Here is a 19478-nt window from a genome sequence, read left to right as displayed (position 1 = left end):
GATTAGATAAAACCATAAACCTACTAGATGAATTATTTACTATTATGAGTTAATAAATAATATATAATTATTTTCAATTTTAATATTAAAAATTCATTGATAACAGACTTTTATTTATTTTTGAATAAATCGGAATTTTATCTAATTCAATATTTTTAGTTGTTGAAAGAAATTTAAAAGAAAGAAAGTAAAAGAGTAAATATTTAGAGGGCATTAATATTTTGATTAATCTTAACTAAATCAAAGTGTAAAATTAGAAAAATGAAAAGAAAATAAAATGGGACCCAAACAATTGCAGGAAAGAACAAGTATAAAGATGTTAATTGGGTAGGCCTTGGAAAAAGCCCGGATGAATGGGCCTGGATGCTACAGTTTTCAGCCCATGGGCTCTCCACCTGATTTGACTCATAGACCCGATGAGTCGTACCGGTGTCAATCCGTTCTGATGTTTTGTCACCCCAATTGCTCTGCATCGGATGATGGATGTGAAAGACATGAGATGATGAGAGCCAAACAAAGCAAGAGAGGCCCACGTATACAGCGCAACACAGCGTAACGCCAATAAAACGGATTAAAATGTTCCAAAATAATTATACAGGATAAAAGGGTGGTTGAGCAAACTCCAGGGACTAATTGGTGATTATGTACAACTGAAGCTCTTAAAACTACAGCGTTGTCATGGGCTTAGTTCATCACAAGACAAAATCTTAGTTTTTTAAAGGTAAAAACAAATTTGTAAATTGTAATTTTCCATTTCTTTCTCATTCTCACTCATCCATGTCGCTCGCCTGCGTTTCTTCTTGTCCTCTTCCCATTCTTATTGTCCCTTCTCTTTCCCTGAAAACAAACGACAATCTAAGAAACTGAAAGACAGCACCAAGAGAGAGAGAGAGAGAGGACCAACCCAACCCTAAAGTCAAGAAGAATCAAAATCCATATTAATTAATTAATTAATGCCTATTTGATTTCTTATTCTCTCAACTTCTCTTTATCTTCATCTTCAACATCATTTTATCTCATTCTTTGGTTTCATCGATCCTCTCTCTCAGGTGCTTCTATTAATATCTTCTATTTTCTTTTTCTATTGATTTATTTTATGATCTTTAACTGTTTTTGAGAATTTTGTCATCATTTCACTTTACTGTTTATGGGTTTCTTTCTTTCTTTGTTTTTATCTTTATTTTTATTTTTACTCTTATTTTTGTGCAATTGTCAGGGATCGAGGTTACCTTATCAGGGTTTCACCTCTTTCTTTGTATATGTTCTTTTATGTCTAACGGTTTCGGATGGGTTCGTCGTTACCGATTCATTTGATTCAAAACTGCGTATTTATTGATTAATTGGATGATATGGTGGATTGGGTCATTCTAGTTTTTTGATACTTTGTTAGTAGAGCCACTGATTTTGGCGATTTCTTCCAAACGTCTTTGTCTAAGTCCGCTGTGTAAACGTTTTAATGTGTTAAAATTTTATGCTTTACAATGCTGGTTCTTAAATTTGCATATTTTGGATGATTAATGCCTCTGTTTTTAGTTGTTTGATTTTGGATTCCTGTTCAAGTTTTTTACCTTTAATATGCTTATTGCTGCCGGGCGTTTGCCATAAAGGGACAGACATTCGTTGTTTAGATACTTTTAACTTTTATATTTTTGTCAGTGAAGCTGGTGTTTAGCATAATGACCTATTGTTTTTCCAAAATAAAATAAAAAATTGCATTTTAATGATTTGATACAGACAAGTACGTTGTATTATATTGTTTTATAAGTGATTGCAGATAAAATTTTGTTATACTTGTTTGTAGCTTTGAGAACTGTGTTGAAAAGAACATTGTAAGGCTTGAATTAAGTGGTGAAGACTTGAAAGTCTGCCATCCTGGAACTCGTTCAAATTTATGACTCCGTCATGGAATGTTTTTTGTACAGCCTCTACTTGTGGTGTGGTAGATTGTATTAAACTGTAATAACCTTTATAGTGAATTTTGAACCGAAGGAGTGGTAAATGATAGGATTATAGGACTGGATATGCTTTCGAGAATCAAGGGTTTCGAATGAAGTCCCATTGACTGTAGGAATAGCATGAAAAAGAAATGCATATGGTCCATATGGACTAGGAAATTGGTAGAGTGAACTGTGCAGCAAAGATTATGAACAATTATGATTTTTTTATAGAAATATCAACGTGTGAGAAACGACTAATGGTGTGATGTTTGGAAACCAAATAGGCGGCAAAGATGTAGAAAAGCTCATTATCAGAATTATTTCAGAGAGTAGTTATGTTTTACTTTGTTATTTATAGTTTGAAGTTCTGATGATTCTTGCTTATGATTCCTTTCAGGAACTTGATATAAAGTAGTGAATATTTAAATTTATTTTTTAGCCTAATATGCTATTAAACTGTGTTCATAAATGGTTTGGCTGTTAAGTGCTGATCTTTGTGTGGAATTTATATTAGGACTCATTACTTCTGTTATAATGAAATTAAAAAAAAAAAAAAAACTGAATGATTATGATGATGTCTGCTTCAATGCACCATCAATAAACTATTCATCTCAGCTATGGGCCGACTTCAATTTTGGTGGTTCTTAATGATATATGTGTGTCATGTAACTTAATGTCTTTGTTCTGTGTGCCTTCTTTTAAACATCAATATCTGTTGTCACCAGAGATGATTGTTTCTTTTGGACTTTCAACTATCTGGCTAGTGTTTTCCGTGGAATTAATGTACAAAATGAGCTTCTACAATTTAATTCCATTCATTAAAGCTGGGTAGTATTTGACCCTTACAACTATGATTGTAAGTGGGGGGTAGATCCTGCTTGATATTCCTCTAATTTATCTTCATTTTTCCTTTTTTTTAAGACTATTATTTTCTTTCTTAATTACATAACTGTGTTGATTTTAATCTCTTCTTTTCTGTCTTTCAGCTTCCATTTTGAGTTTATGATTATCCTTTCCTCTGTAGCTTGGATGAGAATGGTATAAGTTGACCTACCATTGCTGTTCGAAATTCGGAATATCTTTTATTATCTTATACATTTTTTTTGGGTGGGAATACATTGGCCCTGATGCAAGGGCAAGGGAGTACCATTGATTCCTTCCCTGAATCTGTTAATATTGATCAGGGTTCTGTTTCCAATAACACTGGTATGAATGAGCAGACTTCTTTGGATAACATGCTGAATCCTCTGGAAAACCGGTTATCAAATTATACTGTAGCTTCTGGTGGTGCAACATGTGTAGGTTCTGTTACTAGTGATGTTCAGAGCTTTAGTGGATGGAATTCAGGTGAGCCTAGCTCTAGGTTGAGTTCACAAAACCAGGTGAATGAGGATGAAATGAAAATGGAACATGATTGGTCTTCTTCATATACTGCTTGTATAGGGGTTGGTTCAAGGTCAGAAGAAAGTAGATTTGAACCAACTAGCATTCTATTTCCTGGGAGGCGTAGTGTTGGCCGTAGTGGCAGTCAGATCAGAAGTGGGCCTTTACTTTCTCAGGGCTCCAGCTCTAATAATGTTCAACAAAATGTCAACCTAAGTTCAGGCTATGTCAACAACAGTGGTAATGGTGGACCAGGTATGACAGCTGCTGGAGGCCTTAATCTTGGTACTTCAGGTGGACTGGAAACAGAGCAGGCATATTCCTCTGGTGGTGCTACTGATAATGTTGGGACCTCATCTGGAAGCTCTGGTTTTATGGAGGAAAACAGTGGTGGCTCAGGTTCTTCTTTAGGTGGTTGGGGTTTGTCCTGCAAGAGAAAAGCACTTGAAGGTACCTCTGGACAATCTTGCTCAGCTGGAAGTTCAAGTTGCTTTCCTCAAGCTGAAAATGCTGTATGGCATGCTGGCCCTACTCGTTATGATGCCTCTAGTAGCTTAAGTTTGTCTCTACCGTCACAGAATTCTCCTAGTATTTGCCCTCCTGAACAGCCAAACCCTAGATTTGGGTTTCCTTCTTCAGGTATAGCAGGAAATACAGAAAACCGTCTGAGAAATTTTGGTAGAAGAGGAGGTCCGGGAAACCAACAGGATTATTTGCCGTTTAATTCATCATTGACAGGGAATGCCGGGCGTTTAAATGCTGCTCCTCCCCCTGTACCTCTCCCATTTAGTGATTCATTGGACCTGAGATCCACAACAGCTTTAGTTTCGAATTCAATTGCTGCCCAGAGCCAGCCTCCTGCCATACATGTTTCTGCTTTGTCAAGAAATGTGCATTCTTTTCCTTGGAATGGGGCTTCCAGTTCAAGAGCTGGAAATTTATCAAGTTCTATCATCTCTGGAGAGAGAGGTGCTGCCTTGCGAGATGAAGCAAACTTAAGAAGCATCCCAAGGAATAATGCAGAGCATCCCATGCTTTTACCCTCTGCTGAAATTAGAACTATGGTGCAGGATCCAACAAGTTGGAGTTTGGCCACTGGAAGTTCTTCTGGAGGTGCTTCTTCAACTGCACGAGCTGGATCCAGTGTGAGCATCCATCCTTTGCCTGCTCCCACCTGGATTCCCCATAACCCTACAACTCATAATCATCAAAGATTAACAGAATTTGCACCATGGTCTCTATTTCCATCTTCTGACTCTGAATCTGGAGGTCGTGGTAATCATTTTTCTCCATTATCTGCTGGGCCATCATCTTCACAGGAAGCAGTGATGCCATCTGGTTCTAATAGCCAGGTTTATCCCCAACCACTAAGAAGGTCATCGTTACTGGTTGAGAGACACAATGATGATGTTCTTGGTATGCCCCGTTCTTTACAAGCTTTAGCTGCTGACATTGAAGGGAGACACCGGCTTATATCTGAGGTTTGTTCTGTTTTTTCTTAGTAACTTTGCTGTGTCTGCATATTTGTTCCTGGATATGAAATTTCTTCTAGCAAATATTGTGGTACAGCAGACATTAGCTGTGATACTACAGACTTTCATTAGGTTTTATACAATTACTTTAGTTGGTACAGGTGTGAATAATATTTATAGTTGCTCTGGTGTTATATATTTGAGTACTGTTGGAGTCTAACTTCTTGTAAAAATGTAGTTCCTTTGTTGTTGATTGTGCTTTCATTATTCTCCTTGTTTTGTTATCTTTTTTTCTTAAGTTTTAATGTTTTCACAGGAACATATGCTGTGATCGAGAAATAATCTCTACAAGAAGTTAGACTCCAAAAGTACTCAAATATACAAGGAGTCTAACTTCTTGTAGAGATAGAAGATGGTAGCATGTTGCCTTTCTTTACCAGCACTTAAACTGCTCTTGAATAATAGTGGTGAAAATGGTAGTACATTCTATGGTGCTTGCTTCTAAACATGAGCTAATGAATGATCTTGTGTGGTTCTGAGTTCTTGTATTTCATTGTTCATGGAGGACTTTTGTGTGTTTGGGGGTAGTAGGCAGGCAGTAGTTTTATGAATTATTGTATGATATCCATTTCTGGGGTGATTTTTGTTGAAGATGAACAGGATGGCTTTGAAGAAGTGAGGGAGCTAGATGATGGATTTTAATGGGATAATGTTTAATTTCTCGCTTCAATCTAGACTTTGATCACAAATGAATACAAATAAATTGCATTTTTTAAAAATAGAAAATAATGAAATTTTTGGCAACATTTTTTTTTTTAACAATACCTTGAGGTGCACAATTGAAACTTAGTGGAGAAACAGTTTTGTTCATGTGGTTAGGCCCTAGCCAAAACTCTTTAACTGTACAGAAAAAGGGAAAGAAGAGAAATGGACTAAAGGGTACAATTAGATATCATGGACCTTATATCTATTTCCTTGGTAGTTCAAAGTGATCAATGAACTTGATTCTGTTTTGGGGAGAACTAGTATAGTGGGTATTATATAAAGTTTACAACCTTTTAAGGCTTCAAAACGGATAAGTTTCATTTCCTAATATTCGCTTAGCTAACAGATTCTATGGTTAAATTAGGTAGTTTGAATTGTTTGAATACATTGCTGTTCTTTTAGTCATAAGAACTGTTCTAAGGTTATCAGAAGTCATAGGTAGTGTTGATTGAATGTCTAATTATCTCTTCAGGTTTGTTAGTTAAACAGTTTCTTAGTTTTCCTTTGTCAAACATATCTGGAGGACTTATATGAAGGTGGAAATGGAGTAATCATATCGAATTCTATATATGTTAAAAAAACAAAGATTCTATGTCTCCTAAATATTCCAATAGTAAAACCCCTAAGGGAAGGTTCTTGAATACTTGTTACTGAAAACTTGCATAACCCATGTTGACCATAATGGAACTTGATTTTGTGAATATTATACTATATTATCCTTAATTTGCCTGCTGTTAAGACATTATTTTCTTTTATTTGTAATCATACTTGATATTGCTATAGTTAACTATGATTTATAGATTTGGAATACATTCATGTACTTCAAAAATAACTGTAATTGTAGGTCTAACTATGCCTTTATAGTATGTTTTGCATTTTAGAAATAAAGATATGGTAATATCTGAAAACTGTTCCTATTCAACCCAGATTTATGCTTACTAGGGCTGGATTCGAGCCGAGCCGAGCTCGGCTCGCAGCCAGCTCGGGCTCGGCTCGGCTTTTTGAGGGCCGGCTCGAGTTCGGCTCGAGCTCGACTCGAGCCGAATTCGGCTCGGCTCGAGTTCGGCTAGTTTTCAGTTCGGCTCGGTAACGGCTCGGCTCGGCTCGTTTTTTATATCAAAACGACACCGTTTTGTATATATATAAAAATCAAAACGACGTCGTTTTGTATAAAAAAAATTTTAAAAAAATATACCGAGCTAGCTCGGGCTCGGCTCGAGCTCGATCGAGCCGAGCTGAGCCCGGCTCGTTTCGGGCTCGAACCGAGCTGAGCCGAGCTCGAGCCCGAGCTGGCTCGGCTCGAATCCAGCCCTAATGCTTACGTCAAAGCACCATTTGAAAAGGATAGGCAAAATTTTAATTTGTTTTTTGGTCATCAAAATGAATAGTGAACATCAGTTTAGATGTAGAGAATTTGGTCATCTCATTTTGTGTTTGGGGAAAAAGTTATGAAATTAATTCGCACAATAAATTAGCTTTTCATGGAGAGCTCAAATAATTTGTGCATCAAATATAACATGTCTAGCCAGAGATAACTGCACGAAAGAATAGTTTTGGAGACGTCATCAAATGGCTTTTTGATAGACACTTGCACAATCTTTTCAATCCAACACAACAGAGCTAGAGAGAAAATGGACTGATGTTTGTATATTCCAAAGCACAAGTCACAGACTAACAACAAATCAAGGTGAAATGGAAATAAACAGCCATAAAAAAGAGAATAAATCTGGCGATTCGAGGTGCCAATCCTCCCTCAGGCAGAAGCCTTATCCTGAATATAATCTACATGTTTTTTTTTGCTCTCCTTCTCTTCTCTTTCCTCTATATATTGCTTTTGTGCCCCATTCCTTTACTCTCTCCACTGCTGTCCTTGTGTCCCTCCCTCCCATAGATTGCTCCACCTCACCACACAGCCTTAGTCCTCTGCCCTTGCCCTTATATTTCTTCTTGTACTCCTTACTTCCTATCACTTTTCTTTTAGTGGGATTGATGCAAACTTGGTTTATATTTTGGGCAAGAGAATGCAATACAAACCTGGTTTATACATCGGGCAAGATAGATTTAGGGTTAAGTGTCTTTTCTTAGATTGCTATGGTTTGGTCTGTGTTGGCTTGATTAATGGTGTTACACTCTTCTTTGGCACATGTCAAAGATCCCACCTTTTTTTTCATGTATGGCTGATATGTAATGTAGTATGATTTCCTGTTATTTAATACTGAAAAAATCATTTTGCTCCAATACTTTTATTACCAGCATAGGCATTTCCGTGCAAAATGAAAATTTATCTATCTACTTAGGTACATGAATAGTTCTTAAAAAAATTATGTCAACTGGCAGCCGTATCCACTGTTGGATTAATGCTTTCATGTTCGAGTTGAATAAAATAAATTTTTGCAATTATTGCACACTTATTGTATGTAATGATATGTCTTACTAGGCTAATCCTCATTTTGATGTCAGCTGGTCCAAGTTGCGCACTTTAACTGATCTATATGTTGAAACTAACTGGTTTAGTAAGTCTTTGGTGGCTGATGTTTTGAGGGAAAAATTGATCTTATTCCGGATGTGTTCTGAGAATATAAATTTTCACATATCTGCTTATCCTCTCAGTACACTAATTTAGGCTACATTTTTGAAGGATTTGTTCATTATGGATCTTGATCATAAGCTATTTTTAATGGTCAAATAATTCATATGATGCATTAATATGATGCAAATATGGTTTTGCACTAAACAAGGCTTCAGTTGTATACAATGAAAAAGAATGTAATTTTGGATGACCCACATTTTTTACTAATACATTTTACTGTATTGCTTGAGCAATAAACACTATATTTTTGAAATTTTAACATGTTTTTTTTTTTTTTTGTGGGTGTAAATCCACAAGCTCACTACTTAGTTTACCTTGTGTGAAGAATGTAGAATGTATCCAGGCTTGACTTTGATATGAAACTAGGTAGTTGTAAAACTAATTCTAACTGGTCTATATTTACTTATTTATTTGAGTTGTTTCATATTGAAAATAATTGTTTCGGAAAGAAGATTCTCTACTAGAAATTAGAAGTTGTGGAATATCAAGGATAATTGTTGGATTCACGTAAAAGGATTGCAGCTACACATTGGTGAGGTAGTTCATAGATTGAAGTGTAAGTTGCAATAAATACAAAATTCCATAATATGTTTAAGTAAAGCATTTATTGGTTCTGAATAAAAAATCTCTTCCTTTCTTTTTCCAACTGCTGACATTCTTTTTATTATTATTCTGTCTGTGGCATTTGTGCGGAAAATGTACAGATATTAGACATTAACCTGTTAGGGCTGTTGAGACAGTGTCCACATTATGCTTGTCTATTCTTGATTACTGAATTTCATCGCTCTTCTTATGGTATCTATTTACTCTTTGCATTATGTTTGTTTCTATTTTAATTGTTAGCTAGCCAATAAGTATTAGTGAAGCATTGTGAGAACTTAATGTTCATGCTATTCTTTGTGAACCAGATTCGTCAAGTTTTGAATGCAATGCGTCGAGGGGAGAACTTAAGAATTGAGGTTTGAATTTTATTTTTTTATGAGACATGTTTGATACTCTTGTTAACTTATCGTTTTTAAGTTCAATTTCAATAAAACTATGTATACACACTTTAAGTATACAAATGATGTGTTATAATGTGATTAAGTGATTTATGATACTTTTGACTGCTAGCATGCTAAGTTGGCAGTCATTTCCCCCCTATTATGTCACATAGAAGTACTTTTTTGTGCTGATGAAAGATTGACCTCTACTGTCCTTGACTTTAAAAAAGTCCTTCACCCTATCTGCAGTTAAGTTTCCATGATAAATTCATTTTTCTTGTCAAAAAGAGCGGGAAATAGTCTGGTATTGTAGTTTTAGTTGCCATCAGATGGCAGAATTTATCTTGAATTATAATTTCTGTAGCTGACATGCAGATCTGTCAAAATTAGTTCACAGTGCAACAATCAACTTGCAGGAAGGTTGGTTGTCTGTCTTTTTTTGTAACCATACTTAACTGACAATTGTATCTCATTCTCTTCCCACACCTTCAATTTTGCTGTGTGATATTTAAGTTTGGTCTGGAATTGTATTTCTTTTAGGCAACGGCCTATGAGCAAAGATTGTTAGACATTACTTTTTAATCTATCCATACTCTTATTTGGGAAATGTTTTGGGGGATTGTATAGATTGCATTGCAGACAGGGGTTTTGACTTATCTGTATGTCGCTCATTTGTTCATTATGCTAGTATCTGGACTAGGTTTATATCCCTTTTCCCTTCTAATTCATGCTCACTTGTTTTTTTTGTTGTATTAGACACGTGTAATTCCTCCTCTGATTTAAAAATTCTCCTTTAGGTTCTTTAGGGAAAATCAAATGTCTGCCCCCACATATGTAAGAATTGATGAGAATATTTAACTTTGGCACTTTTCTTGGTAAATTCTGGTAGATATCTGTCACTTCGTTTAATGGAATTAAGCTGCAAGCAGACACTAAAGTGTGAATTTATCAGCTTCTGGGAAAGCACATAATCAGGAGATTCTGTGGCTGCATAGATCTAAAAAATGCTTAGGATTTTACCTTTCAAATATTACATGATTTTGGATAACATTTGACCTTCGTGTGGTCATGTGCCAGGATTATATGCTTTTTGACCCATTCATGTACCATGGTCTTGCTGAACTGCATGACAGGCACAGAGATATGCGCCTTGATGTTGATAACATGTCTTACGAGGTATGAAAGGGAGGTTATATTTCCCTGTCAGTTATTTCACAGTGAACGTTTTCTGCTTATGCAAAATTGGAATGTTAGGAATTGTTGGCACTTGAAGAGCGCATAGGTGATGTGAGCACTGGACTGAGCGAGGAAACCATTTTGAAGTTAATGAAACAGAAAAAATACATCTCTATTGCAATAGAAGTCCCATTAGACCAGGAGCCATGCTGTATTTGTCAGGTATAAGCTGGGGAAAAGAAAACATTCACCATAGAAAACTTTGAGCTAACTTATTACAGTTCACCTTACTATATTACTGTGTCATGGCAGGAGGACTATGCTGACGGTGATGATCTTGGGATGCTTGATTGTGGACACGACTTTCATAATAACTGCATAAAACAATGGTTAATGCAGAAAAATTTGTGTCCTATATGCAAGACGGCTGCTCTTCCTACATGAGAGAGTAGATTAATGTTCTTGGAGCCCAGAATTTAGTTTCTTGGCAGTGGAATATGAATCAGATTATCAGGTGGCTGATATCCTATTTTATACACCTTTTTTTTTCATCCGAATTGAATCGATGTCTTTCTTGCTTATGAACTGCAGTAGTTTATAAAGATGGAGTTGGTGTCTGTTATAAATTGCAACATGAGTGAGGAAAGGTTAGACATCCAAAGTTTTATGACAATCATAAAAATATCTGAATAATATAAATGACAATCAAGCTTTTAGAAGGTATCTAGCAGTATTTTGTTTCAGTGAAAGATGGTTATGATGTTTGATCATACTCATAATTGCATTCAGGAGGGCTAGTTGCAACTATATATGCATGGAAACTTAAAGGACGATCAACACATTCTAAATACTAAATCCTTTCAAACAATATTGTTGATTGTTATGAGAATCATGTAGCTCCATTTCTGGCAACTGAATTGGGAAAGAATTTATGGAGGGGATTCTTACGATATAGTCCTCCCTCATTATGGGATTCCCTTTTGATACTACCAATAATACTATTATTAGAATTGAACTGGGAAAGAATCAATCTAGTTTAGATTTTAAAGTTGTGATTCTAAATGAAATTAATAAGCTATAATTAAAACTTTTATACTATTGGTAATTACTTTAAATTAGATTTGGTAAATAATTAGGTTGTGTTGGTTCAAGGTAGACAAGTCTACTTTAAACCTCTTCTTGTTATTTCTTGAAAGTATTTTGAATTTTTTAAAAAATAATTAAAGGTGGCAAGAGAGTGAATTAAACCTAAAATTTCGTAATTATTAAAGTTAATACATTTGCACACACTCCTTAGCTTGTAAAATCCACTTATATATATAGATTAAAGTTTTAGATTATTTTAAAAAATTTTTTTCACATATTTCTTATACTTTTCATTATTCTATATTTTTTTTTCAAAATTTTTAGATTTTTTATTATTGTATATTTTGCGTAATTCAATAATTTTTATTAGTCTAACATGGGTGAAAAAGTAAAAGTATAGGGGTGTTTTAATTGATGGGCATAGTAGGTAGGTAAAGACATCAAAGTCATTTAACTTTGTTTTTTTTATGGTTAAAAGTTATAAAAAGAAACTAATATAATTATTTTGAGTATATAAATTAATATATATTTAATATGTATCATCATATAATTAGATAATTTTAAATTAAAAATAAAATAGTACTTAATTATATAATAATATATATAAATATATATTTATTTATGTATTTAAAATAAATATATATATATAATATTACCTTATAATTAATAGTTTAATACTACAAAAGGTTTACGGGTGTCAATATAAAAAAAGGATTTTAAAATAAGAAAAACGACATTAAACAATTACCAAATTATATATTGTGATACTACATTGTATGAATAAATCAACACTTCATCAGCTCTGCTCTACTCTACCCCCATTTTTGCCCAAGTTTACTAGGCCTACTGTATGCGAGCCTCTCCCCTATAATAATTGAGATTAAAATTTTCTTCAATTTAATGAAATTCTCAGTTGAAGATTTTTATAGAAAACTCTTTTGTTTTTTTTTTTTTAAATATCTTTTTTTATTGTGAGTACTCACTGATTTCTGAAATGTGACTTTAATCTTTATATGTTTAACCCTTTTTTTTAATTTTTTTTTTTTGTAGTGAGCACCCACTAATTTCATAAATATGATCCTTATCCCAATTTTTGACAGACTAATAAATTATTTAGTTTAAGTTTGCGAGGAAATAATGTTATTACTATTCACCCAAATTTAATCCAACTTCCAAGATTTGTCAAAAATTTTGAGAGGTTGGTATGTTTTTTGGCGGTTAATTGGTCAAGTTTATAATAAATTTGAAGCTATTTTCATTCAACAAGTACCCATTACCAAATTAAAACAAATCCTTAATATTTTACAAATTCCTACAACAAAACAATAATCATACTTAGAACACAAATAATTTCTTAATATATACTAGGCCTTACGTAGAACATTACCTAATAGGAAGACGAGAATAAACGGCTACTTTTTTTAGGTAATCAAAGTAAATATAAACACAAAAACAAACTATTGGGAAAGGTTCAAAAATAGTCTAAGCTCATTATTCGAAAGCAAAGAACAACAAAAGCACTCTGAAGACTAGTAAATCTACGAAGAAAGACCTATACGAAAAGTTTCACTTGTTTTAAAAGCTTATCAGAGTTTTTACAATGATAGAGTTTAAGAAGAGGGTCTATAGGAGCATAACACTCCAAAAGTAACAAAAATATAACAAAAACCATATGCCAGCCCAGATCCTAGAGCTATACAAAATCTGGTTTACATCCATAAGCAACTAATTTTAATTGCCTTGTTTTTTGAATAAATTCTTCATTTCTGTTTGGTTTCAGTCAGTTTCACTGTGTATTTCCCAATAGTATAAATGGCAGATACAGTTTTTTTTTAAAAATTATTATTATTATGATAAAAATAACGGCCATATAATAATTCATTGGTATATGAATCAATGAGATGAAGTTTCCATGTTTTCTTCATTTTATCATCATTAAAATCCAAACTAAGAGCCGTTAAGTATGCGTTCATATTTCACTCTATTTTTTCTTCCTTGTCCTTTACATTCTCCAATCACATCCCTGTTAAGTTCAGTAAATTATTTAATTACTTTATTTTCCATATATATTAGATTTGGTGCGTTACACAATGAATCTGATATCCCAGAAATTCCAATGAAGGTAGGCCCTTCTTCGAAGTTTGTAAATTATTTATTATAAGTGGGAATAATGTTTGGTTTTTTGTTATTAATAAGTTAAAAATACATGATTGTACTTTGTACTCTTGGCATCTCAATCCTCTATCTCCGTTTAAACTTCGCTACCACCCTTTTGTGTTAAACGTTTCAATTCTCTGTTGTTTCATCTTTCTGCTTACTTTCTGTTTTGTGGTTGCCATGTCAGAGGAAGCTTCACTGCACCACTATTTATTTTCGGAAAACCAGTCTTGGCCTCTTACCTTTTCTGATAATTATAACAGTAATGTTAATGATATTTCAAACAGTGGTGATACTCAAGAGAGGAAGAAGGCGTCACTGCCTCCTTCAGGCTCTAAGAACCTGAAGCGAGGAAGAGAAGGAGATATAGGATCAAGTAGTGGCATTGATAATAATAATAATAATGATAATGATAACAATAATAATAATAATAATAATAATAATAACAATGATAGGGTTGTGAAAGAAGGAAAAGGTGGCAATAGTGGTGGTGAATCGGATGATCATGAGATTCACATATGGACGGAGAGAGAGAGAAGGAAGAAGATGAGGGACATGTTTATTACTCTTCATGAATTGCTTCCTCAACTTCCTCCTAAGGTAAATATATAAATTGAATCTCTATCTTCTTCATTCTTCAATGTATATCTTTCTTGTTAATTTGTTTTTCTGAGATTATTTGCAGGCCATAATCAACTTCATCTTTGCAAAAAGAGGTCACCTTTTATATACACAAATGCTAATATTTCTACCTTTTCATATTGGTTTTCCTTTGTCGACAGTTTAATTTTGTGAGAGAGGATGACCTTTTTACTACTTTCTTTTTTCAGTCATCTATCTTTCTTAATTTCACTTTTTTTATAATTAAAAATTTGATTAAATATTCCAATAACCCTAGCTTAGCATTTCCGTTCAATTATTTGGCGATATAATATAATAGGATCCTCTTTATCTAGGTTTTTTTTCATTTATTGAATAGGTTGATAAATCCACGATCGTGGACGAAGCGGTGAAGTGCATCAAAACCCTACAACAAACTCTCCAAAAGCTCGAAAAACAAAAGCTAGAAAGGCTTCAAGGAGTAGCAACGTTCGGATATGAGCCGCAACCATTGTTAATCAACTCACAGAAACTAGCTTTGAAATCGAGGGAGGCATTTTTAGCTGATCATGGATCATCCACAAACTTCACCATTGAAGCTGCCACCAGTAATGTTAACTCTACAAATTTGGTTTCAGCATCACTGCGCCCTGTAGTCTTCCAAACATGGACTTCAGCCAATGTTGTTTTGAAAATTTGCGGAGATGAAGCACATATAAGCGTGTGTTCGCCGAGGAAACTTGGACTCTTCACCACCATTTGCTGTGTGTTGGAGAAGCATAAAATAGAGGTGATTTCTGCTCAAGTTTCCTCCAACTCCAACCGAAGAATGTTCATGATTCATGCACGTGTAAGTTCTTATGAAATGTTAATTTGATGCAAATTTTAAATAAAAATTTAATGATCGAGTTGAAATTTTTTAAAAATAGTTTTTGTATATACTTCTAAAATCTATTGTAAAATAATTATAAATCATATTTAAAGTTTTCTATAACCATTTAAATATTTTAATTATTATACTGAAAACACTTTCAAAAATAAAAAAATATGAATATACAATTCAAAATGTTGAATCATAATCTGTTTTTAAAAATGGACCATAAATCAAACATACCCATTTGACCCTTGTTTAACTTAATGAAATAAATATATTTTGAAAGGTGAACTTCTAGTAAATTTGATTTAGTAATGAGATGGGTGTATGTTGCAGGTGAATAGAGGTTATGGTCAGTTGACGAGGGCAGTTCCAGTGGAAGAAATATATAAGCAAGCTACAAATGAGCTGACAGCCTTGATCTCTTCTTGATTATGACGACAGAATTCAACCCTGAGATGAATTCTTCTTGGGGTGATGAGTTCCCTAAGTTTTTCCCTAGCAGTAAAGACATAACTGTATTTGCCATGGTAGTTAGTTTCGTGAGCTTGCAGAAATGCTTTTAGTAGATAGCTAGGGTTGTATATATGAGTATCCATGTTCATATGTTTTCTTGTTTTTGTTTCAACTTGTTCGTGTACTCGACCCTAAGATATAATTTTTTTAAAAAGGGATTGTTATTGTTATATTGAAATCACAAATGAGATTTTCCATTTAGTAGAAAGTTAACAAGGTTGATTGGTCATGATATTAGAGAACCAGTTGTTGAGTGGTTGCCCCTGAATCCATATACCAACTAAGAACTGAAACAGTAGGAGGGTAAAAAATTTCTGTTTTGGATGGGTACTTTCAAGTGCCATTGTACCACTCCCTATATCGGTTAGTCTAGACTCTGAAAACTAATAATTCTGTACATTCAGGGCTACTGTATTCTGAACAAGCATTGACAAAGCAAATTGAGATGAGAAATGCTTGTTGACAGAATTTTGCTTAGGCTGAAGAATTAGTTGTAATTGATAAATGGCTACAGGTTGAACCCTATCACTGAGCATTCCTCAACTCAGTTTGCCCTAACAGAGTCCAATCTATTACCATTTATCAATCACAACCAATTTTCAGCCTGAGCAAAACTCTGAAGAATTAGTTTTGGGGCAAGCTCGAACCAAGGTTGCCGTGAGATCCTGATTGAAACTATCCAACTAGTCAATCTAATTTGGGTTTTAAAACCATGATTCTAAATGGAATTACTAACTTGTCATTAAAACTTTTATACTATTGGTAATTACTTTAAACTAGATTTGGTCGTAGATTGAGTCGGATTAAATCCAACAGATTTACATTTAAACCCCTTATTGTTATTTCATTAAAGTTTTTTGTTGTTTGTTTTAAAAGAATCAAGGGCAAAAGAATCAAATAAACCTGAATTTTTATATTTATATTAAAGTTAATACATTTACACCCCCTAACTTGTAAAATCCACTTTTATCCCAAAAACTCTCAAAATTACCAACTTGATTGAATTGGACCAACACAATTATGAATCTGCCTAACTATAGTTTAAACTTGATTAATTTATCTCAAAATTTTTTAAAATTTTATTTTCAAACAAAAAAGGTAAAAAAAAATTATAAAAGTAACACAGATACTAAAACAAAAAGAATTAAAAGAAACTTTTAAAGAATTTGAAATTTTGAGAATATTTTATTTGAATTTACAAAATCCAATAAAAAGGGTCAAATCTAAAAAATATTATCCAAATAAAATCTATTTAAATTTCTCTAAAGTCAAATTATTTTTTTTTAATTTTACAGAGTAAGCTTTCAACTTTTTGATTACTTTTGTAATTTTTCATAAATATATTTCTTATATTTTTTATTATTCTATATTTTTTTAATCAAAAATTTTGATTTTTTTATTATTTTTTATCTAGTTATTATTATATAACTTTTGATATTTTGGAAAATTCAATAATTTTTACAAGTCTAACAACATTGGTGTTGGGGATGGTTGAGATAAAGCATTTGGGTGTTCGATTTATGGGCATATTAGGTAAGGGCATCAAAGTTATTTATTTATTTTAGTTAAAAGTAACAAAAAGAAACCATCACAAGGGATTGAGAATAATTACTTATTAATACTACATGGGGTTTACGAGTTTTGACATAAACTTTTTATTTACAAAAAATTTTAATAAATTACTTATATAATTTAATATAGTAGTATATAATAATGTGATTAAAACATTCTCTTAATATTTTGCAAATTCCTACATAAAATCAATTATCATTCTTAGAACACGAATCATGCATAGGTGAGGAACAGCTTGAAATTGAAATAGGAAACTTAAAAAGGGATTGTAGCATAGGTGAGGAACAGCTTGAAATTAAAGGAAGAGAGTTTGTTGCTGGATAATCTGCCGGAGGAACTTTTGGCTGCAAACAATGAGATTTCAAGATTAAGGGGGGAATTTCATAAACAGACAAGTGGTTGGAGAGATTTGGAAAATGAGAAGAAAGCCAAAGAGGAGCTAGTTAATTAAGAAGAGACAAATGTTGGAGAAAAACCTGATCATTTCCATGCATGGCTCGTGAGATGAAGAAAATACAATTAGAAGATCAATAGCCTAATGCAGACAAGAGCCTGACAAGGATTAGCACTAGCGGTAATAAATGAAGTATAGTTTCAAAGCTACAAAATGAATTGGTGCTACAATTTATCATGGTTTATTATTTTGACAAGTGATGAGGAGGTCCATTTGAGTGAAATGGACATTCCAAGTGAGGTGTGTTTGAAAGGCTAGGCAATGTGAGTTGTGTCGTATCGTTTTTTACCTGTGTTGTATCGTATTATAGATTACGTATCGCATATTGTATGATAATAATAATTACGGTAAATATACACTTATCAAAAGAAAAGACAAAAATATTTTTAGCTGTTTTCACAAACTATTTACAATTTATCATCCACCCACAAACATTTCTCCTTTCTAGTTTCTAAGACTCGAGTTGCACGGGAAATGAGAAAGAAAAATATGGATTTTGCACCTCATCCAATAGATTTCAATTGGAGACTTGTTTTGTTAGACTTTCTAGCAAACTTTGACTTCCCTTTGCTATAGTTTGGCTCTTTGTTTTTGCGTTCTTCTTCTACAAACACTTGGGGAGGTCCAAACTTATTAATTGCCATTTGGACTTTAAAGGTTAATGTTTTAAGAAAATCCTATCAAATGGCCTTAATTGTGGTTTTAAAATGTGACTAATTTTTGTGTTTATAAGCAGGAGTAAAGCCAAATTTGAGATGGAACCTAATATTAGAGTTTCGATGTGATTCAACCAGTTACACTAAAGCCTAAAATAATCAATCGAAGCTCCTAATGTGCTGCAGGAGATTCATAGACCGCACTGGAACGGGACATTGCAGTGAATCATACGCTGTCGGAGCAACCACCCTACTAAATGAACAACTATCCTCACAAGAATTTTTTCCGGCTAAAGCCAATCTAGTGTTCCTTCCTTCTTGAAATCTTATTCAATTCTGGTACCAGTCATAAAAGAAGGTTGAACCTCTTCGTAATCATTGACAAATGGAGTTCAATAGAGAAAGTACTACCTAAATTTTTAGAGCTAGAGTCAAGAGTTTGAGGAAAATGAAAGCCAAAAATGCCATTTTAATTTCCAAATTTTGGGAAAATGTTGTTGAATTTGGTTTATAATTTTTGTGATCAGGGACTCCTATGAATAGTATTTCTTTGGTTGACAAGGATGATTTATAGGATGTATTAAGAAAGAATCGCACTAAAATGGTGTAATTAAGGGGAAATTGTACTATTCCGATGGAGTTATTGGGAGTTGAAGAAGGTGGGTTGGGTGTGATGATTTATGCCGGTCAACAATCCTCCGGTACTTTGCCATCAAATTCGTTGAGTTTGTTTTTATGTGAACAAAGATAATGGATACACTCAGAAAAGAGAAATTTTAACAAAAAAAAAGATGAGAAAGTGAGAGAACAGAAATTTAAAAATAAAGAAAAAAATAAAAATAATATAATATAGATTTAGATTTAAATTAGATACGTAAATTTACTTAAACACCCTTTTAGAATTAAAGGTTAACAGAAAAAAACATTTCCAATAATTAACGAAAACAGAATTACGAATTTCAATATTAAAAAAAAAAACTAAAAACTTTGTTTTGTTTTGCAGGTGGGGACCACAAAAACAAATCTTTGTCATCCGTTTTTGTCTTGTTTTTGATTTATTATTTATATTATAGGAAGTAACGGCACTGCCTTATGATTGTATTTTGTTCTCTTCTTCGCAACTCAATCCTGTGTCTCTGTTTGCACTTTGCCACCACCCTTTTCTATTAAACGCTTCAATTCTCCTCTCTTTACTCTTCAGTTACCTTTTCTTGTTTTCTTTCATCTGTCTGCTTACTTTCTGTTTTGTGGCTGAGC

At 33.4% G+C, this 19478-nt stretch overlaps 2 protein-coding genes across 3 annotated transcripts; both read left to right on the top strand.

Moving 5' to 3' along the window:
- Positions 1-713: 713 nt before the first annotated feature.
- LOC123213784 (E3 ubiquitin-protein ligase MBR2-like) lies at positions 714-11029 on the top strand. 2 transcript variants are annotated; one of them, XR_006501746.1, is made up of 7 exons: positions 714-1049; positions 2924-4801; positions 5109-5268; positions 9056-9106; positions 10208-10306; positions 10385-10528; positions 10619-10636. XR_006501746.1 is itself a non-coding variant. In XM_044633354.1 (6 exons), the coding sequence occupies exons 2-6, from the start codon at positions 3065-3067 to the stop codon at positions 10748-10750; spliced, it is 2163 nt and encodes a 720-aa protein (XP_044489289.1). In that variant the 5' UTR covers positions 723-1049; positions 2924-3064; the 3' UTR covers positions 10751-11029. The 2 variants fall into 2 exon arrangements, 1 of the variants encoding a protein (XP_044489289.1); XM_044633354.1 differs by lacking the exon at positions 5109-5268 and having other exon boundaries at positions 723-1049; positions 10619-11029.
- A 2700-nt stretch (positions 11030-13729) lies between these two features.
- On the top strand, positions 13730-15455 carry LOC123214319 (transcription factor bHLH95-like). The gene is made up of 3 exons (XM_044634073.1): positions 13730-14149; positions 14529-14999; positions 15360-15455. Exons 1-3 carry the CDS (start codon positions 13730-13732, stop codon positions 15453-15455), a joined length of 987 nt encoding a protein of 328 aa, XP_044490008.1.
- The last annotated feature ends 4023 nt before the right edge of the window (positions 15456-19478 follow it).

Source organism: Mangifera indica, chromosome 4 (assembly GCF_011075055.1).
Source record: "Mangifera indica cultivar Alphonso chromosome 4, CATAS_Mindica_2.1, whole genome shotgun sequence".
Lineage (NCBI taxonomy): Eukaryota > Viridiplantae > Streptophyta > Magnoliopsida > Sapindales > Anacardiaceae > Mangifera > Mangifera indica.
This window is presented reverse-complemented; position numbering and strand designations above follow the sequence as displayed.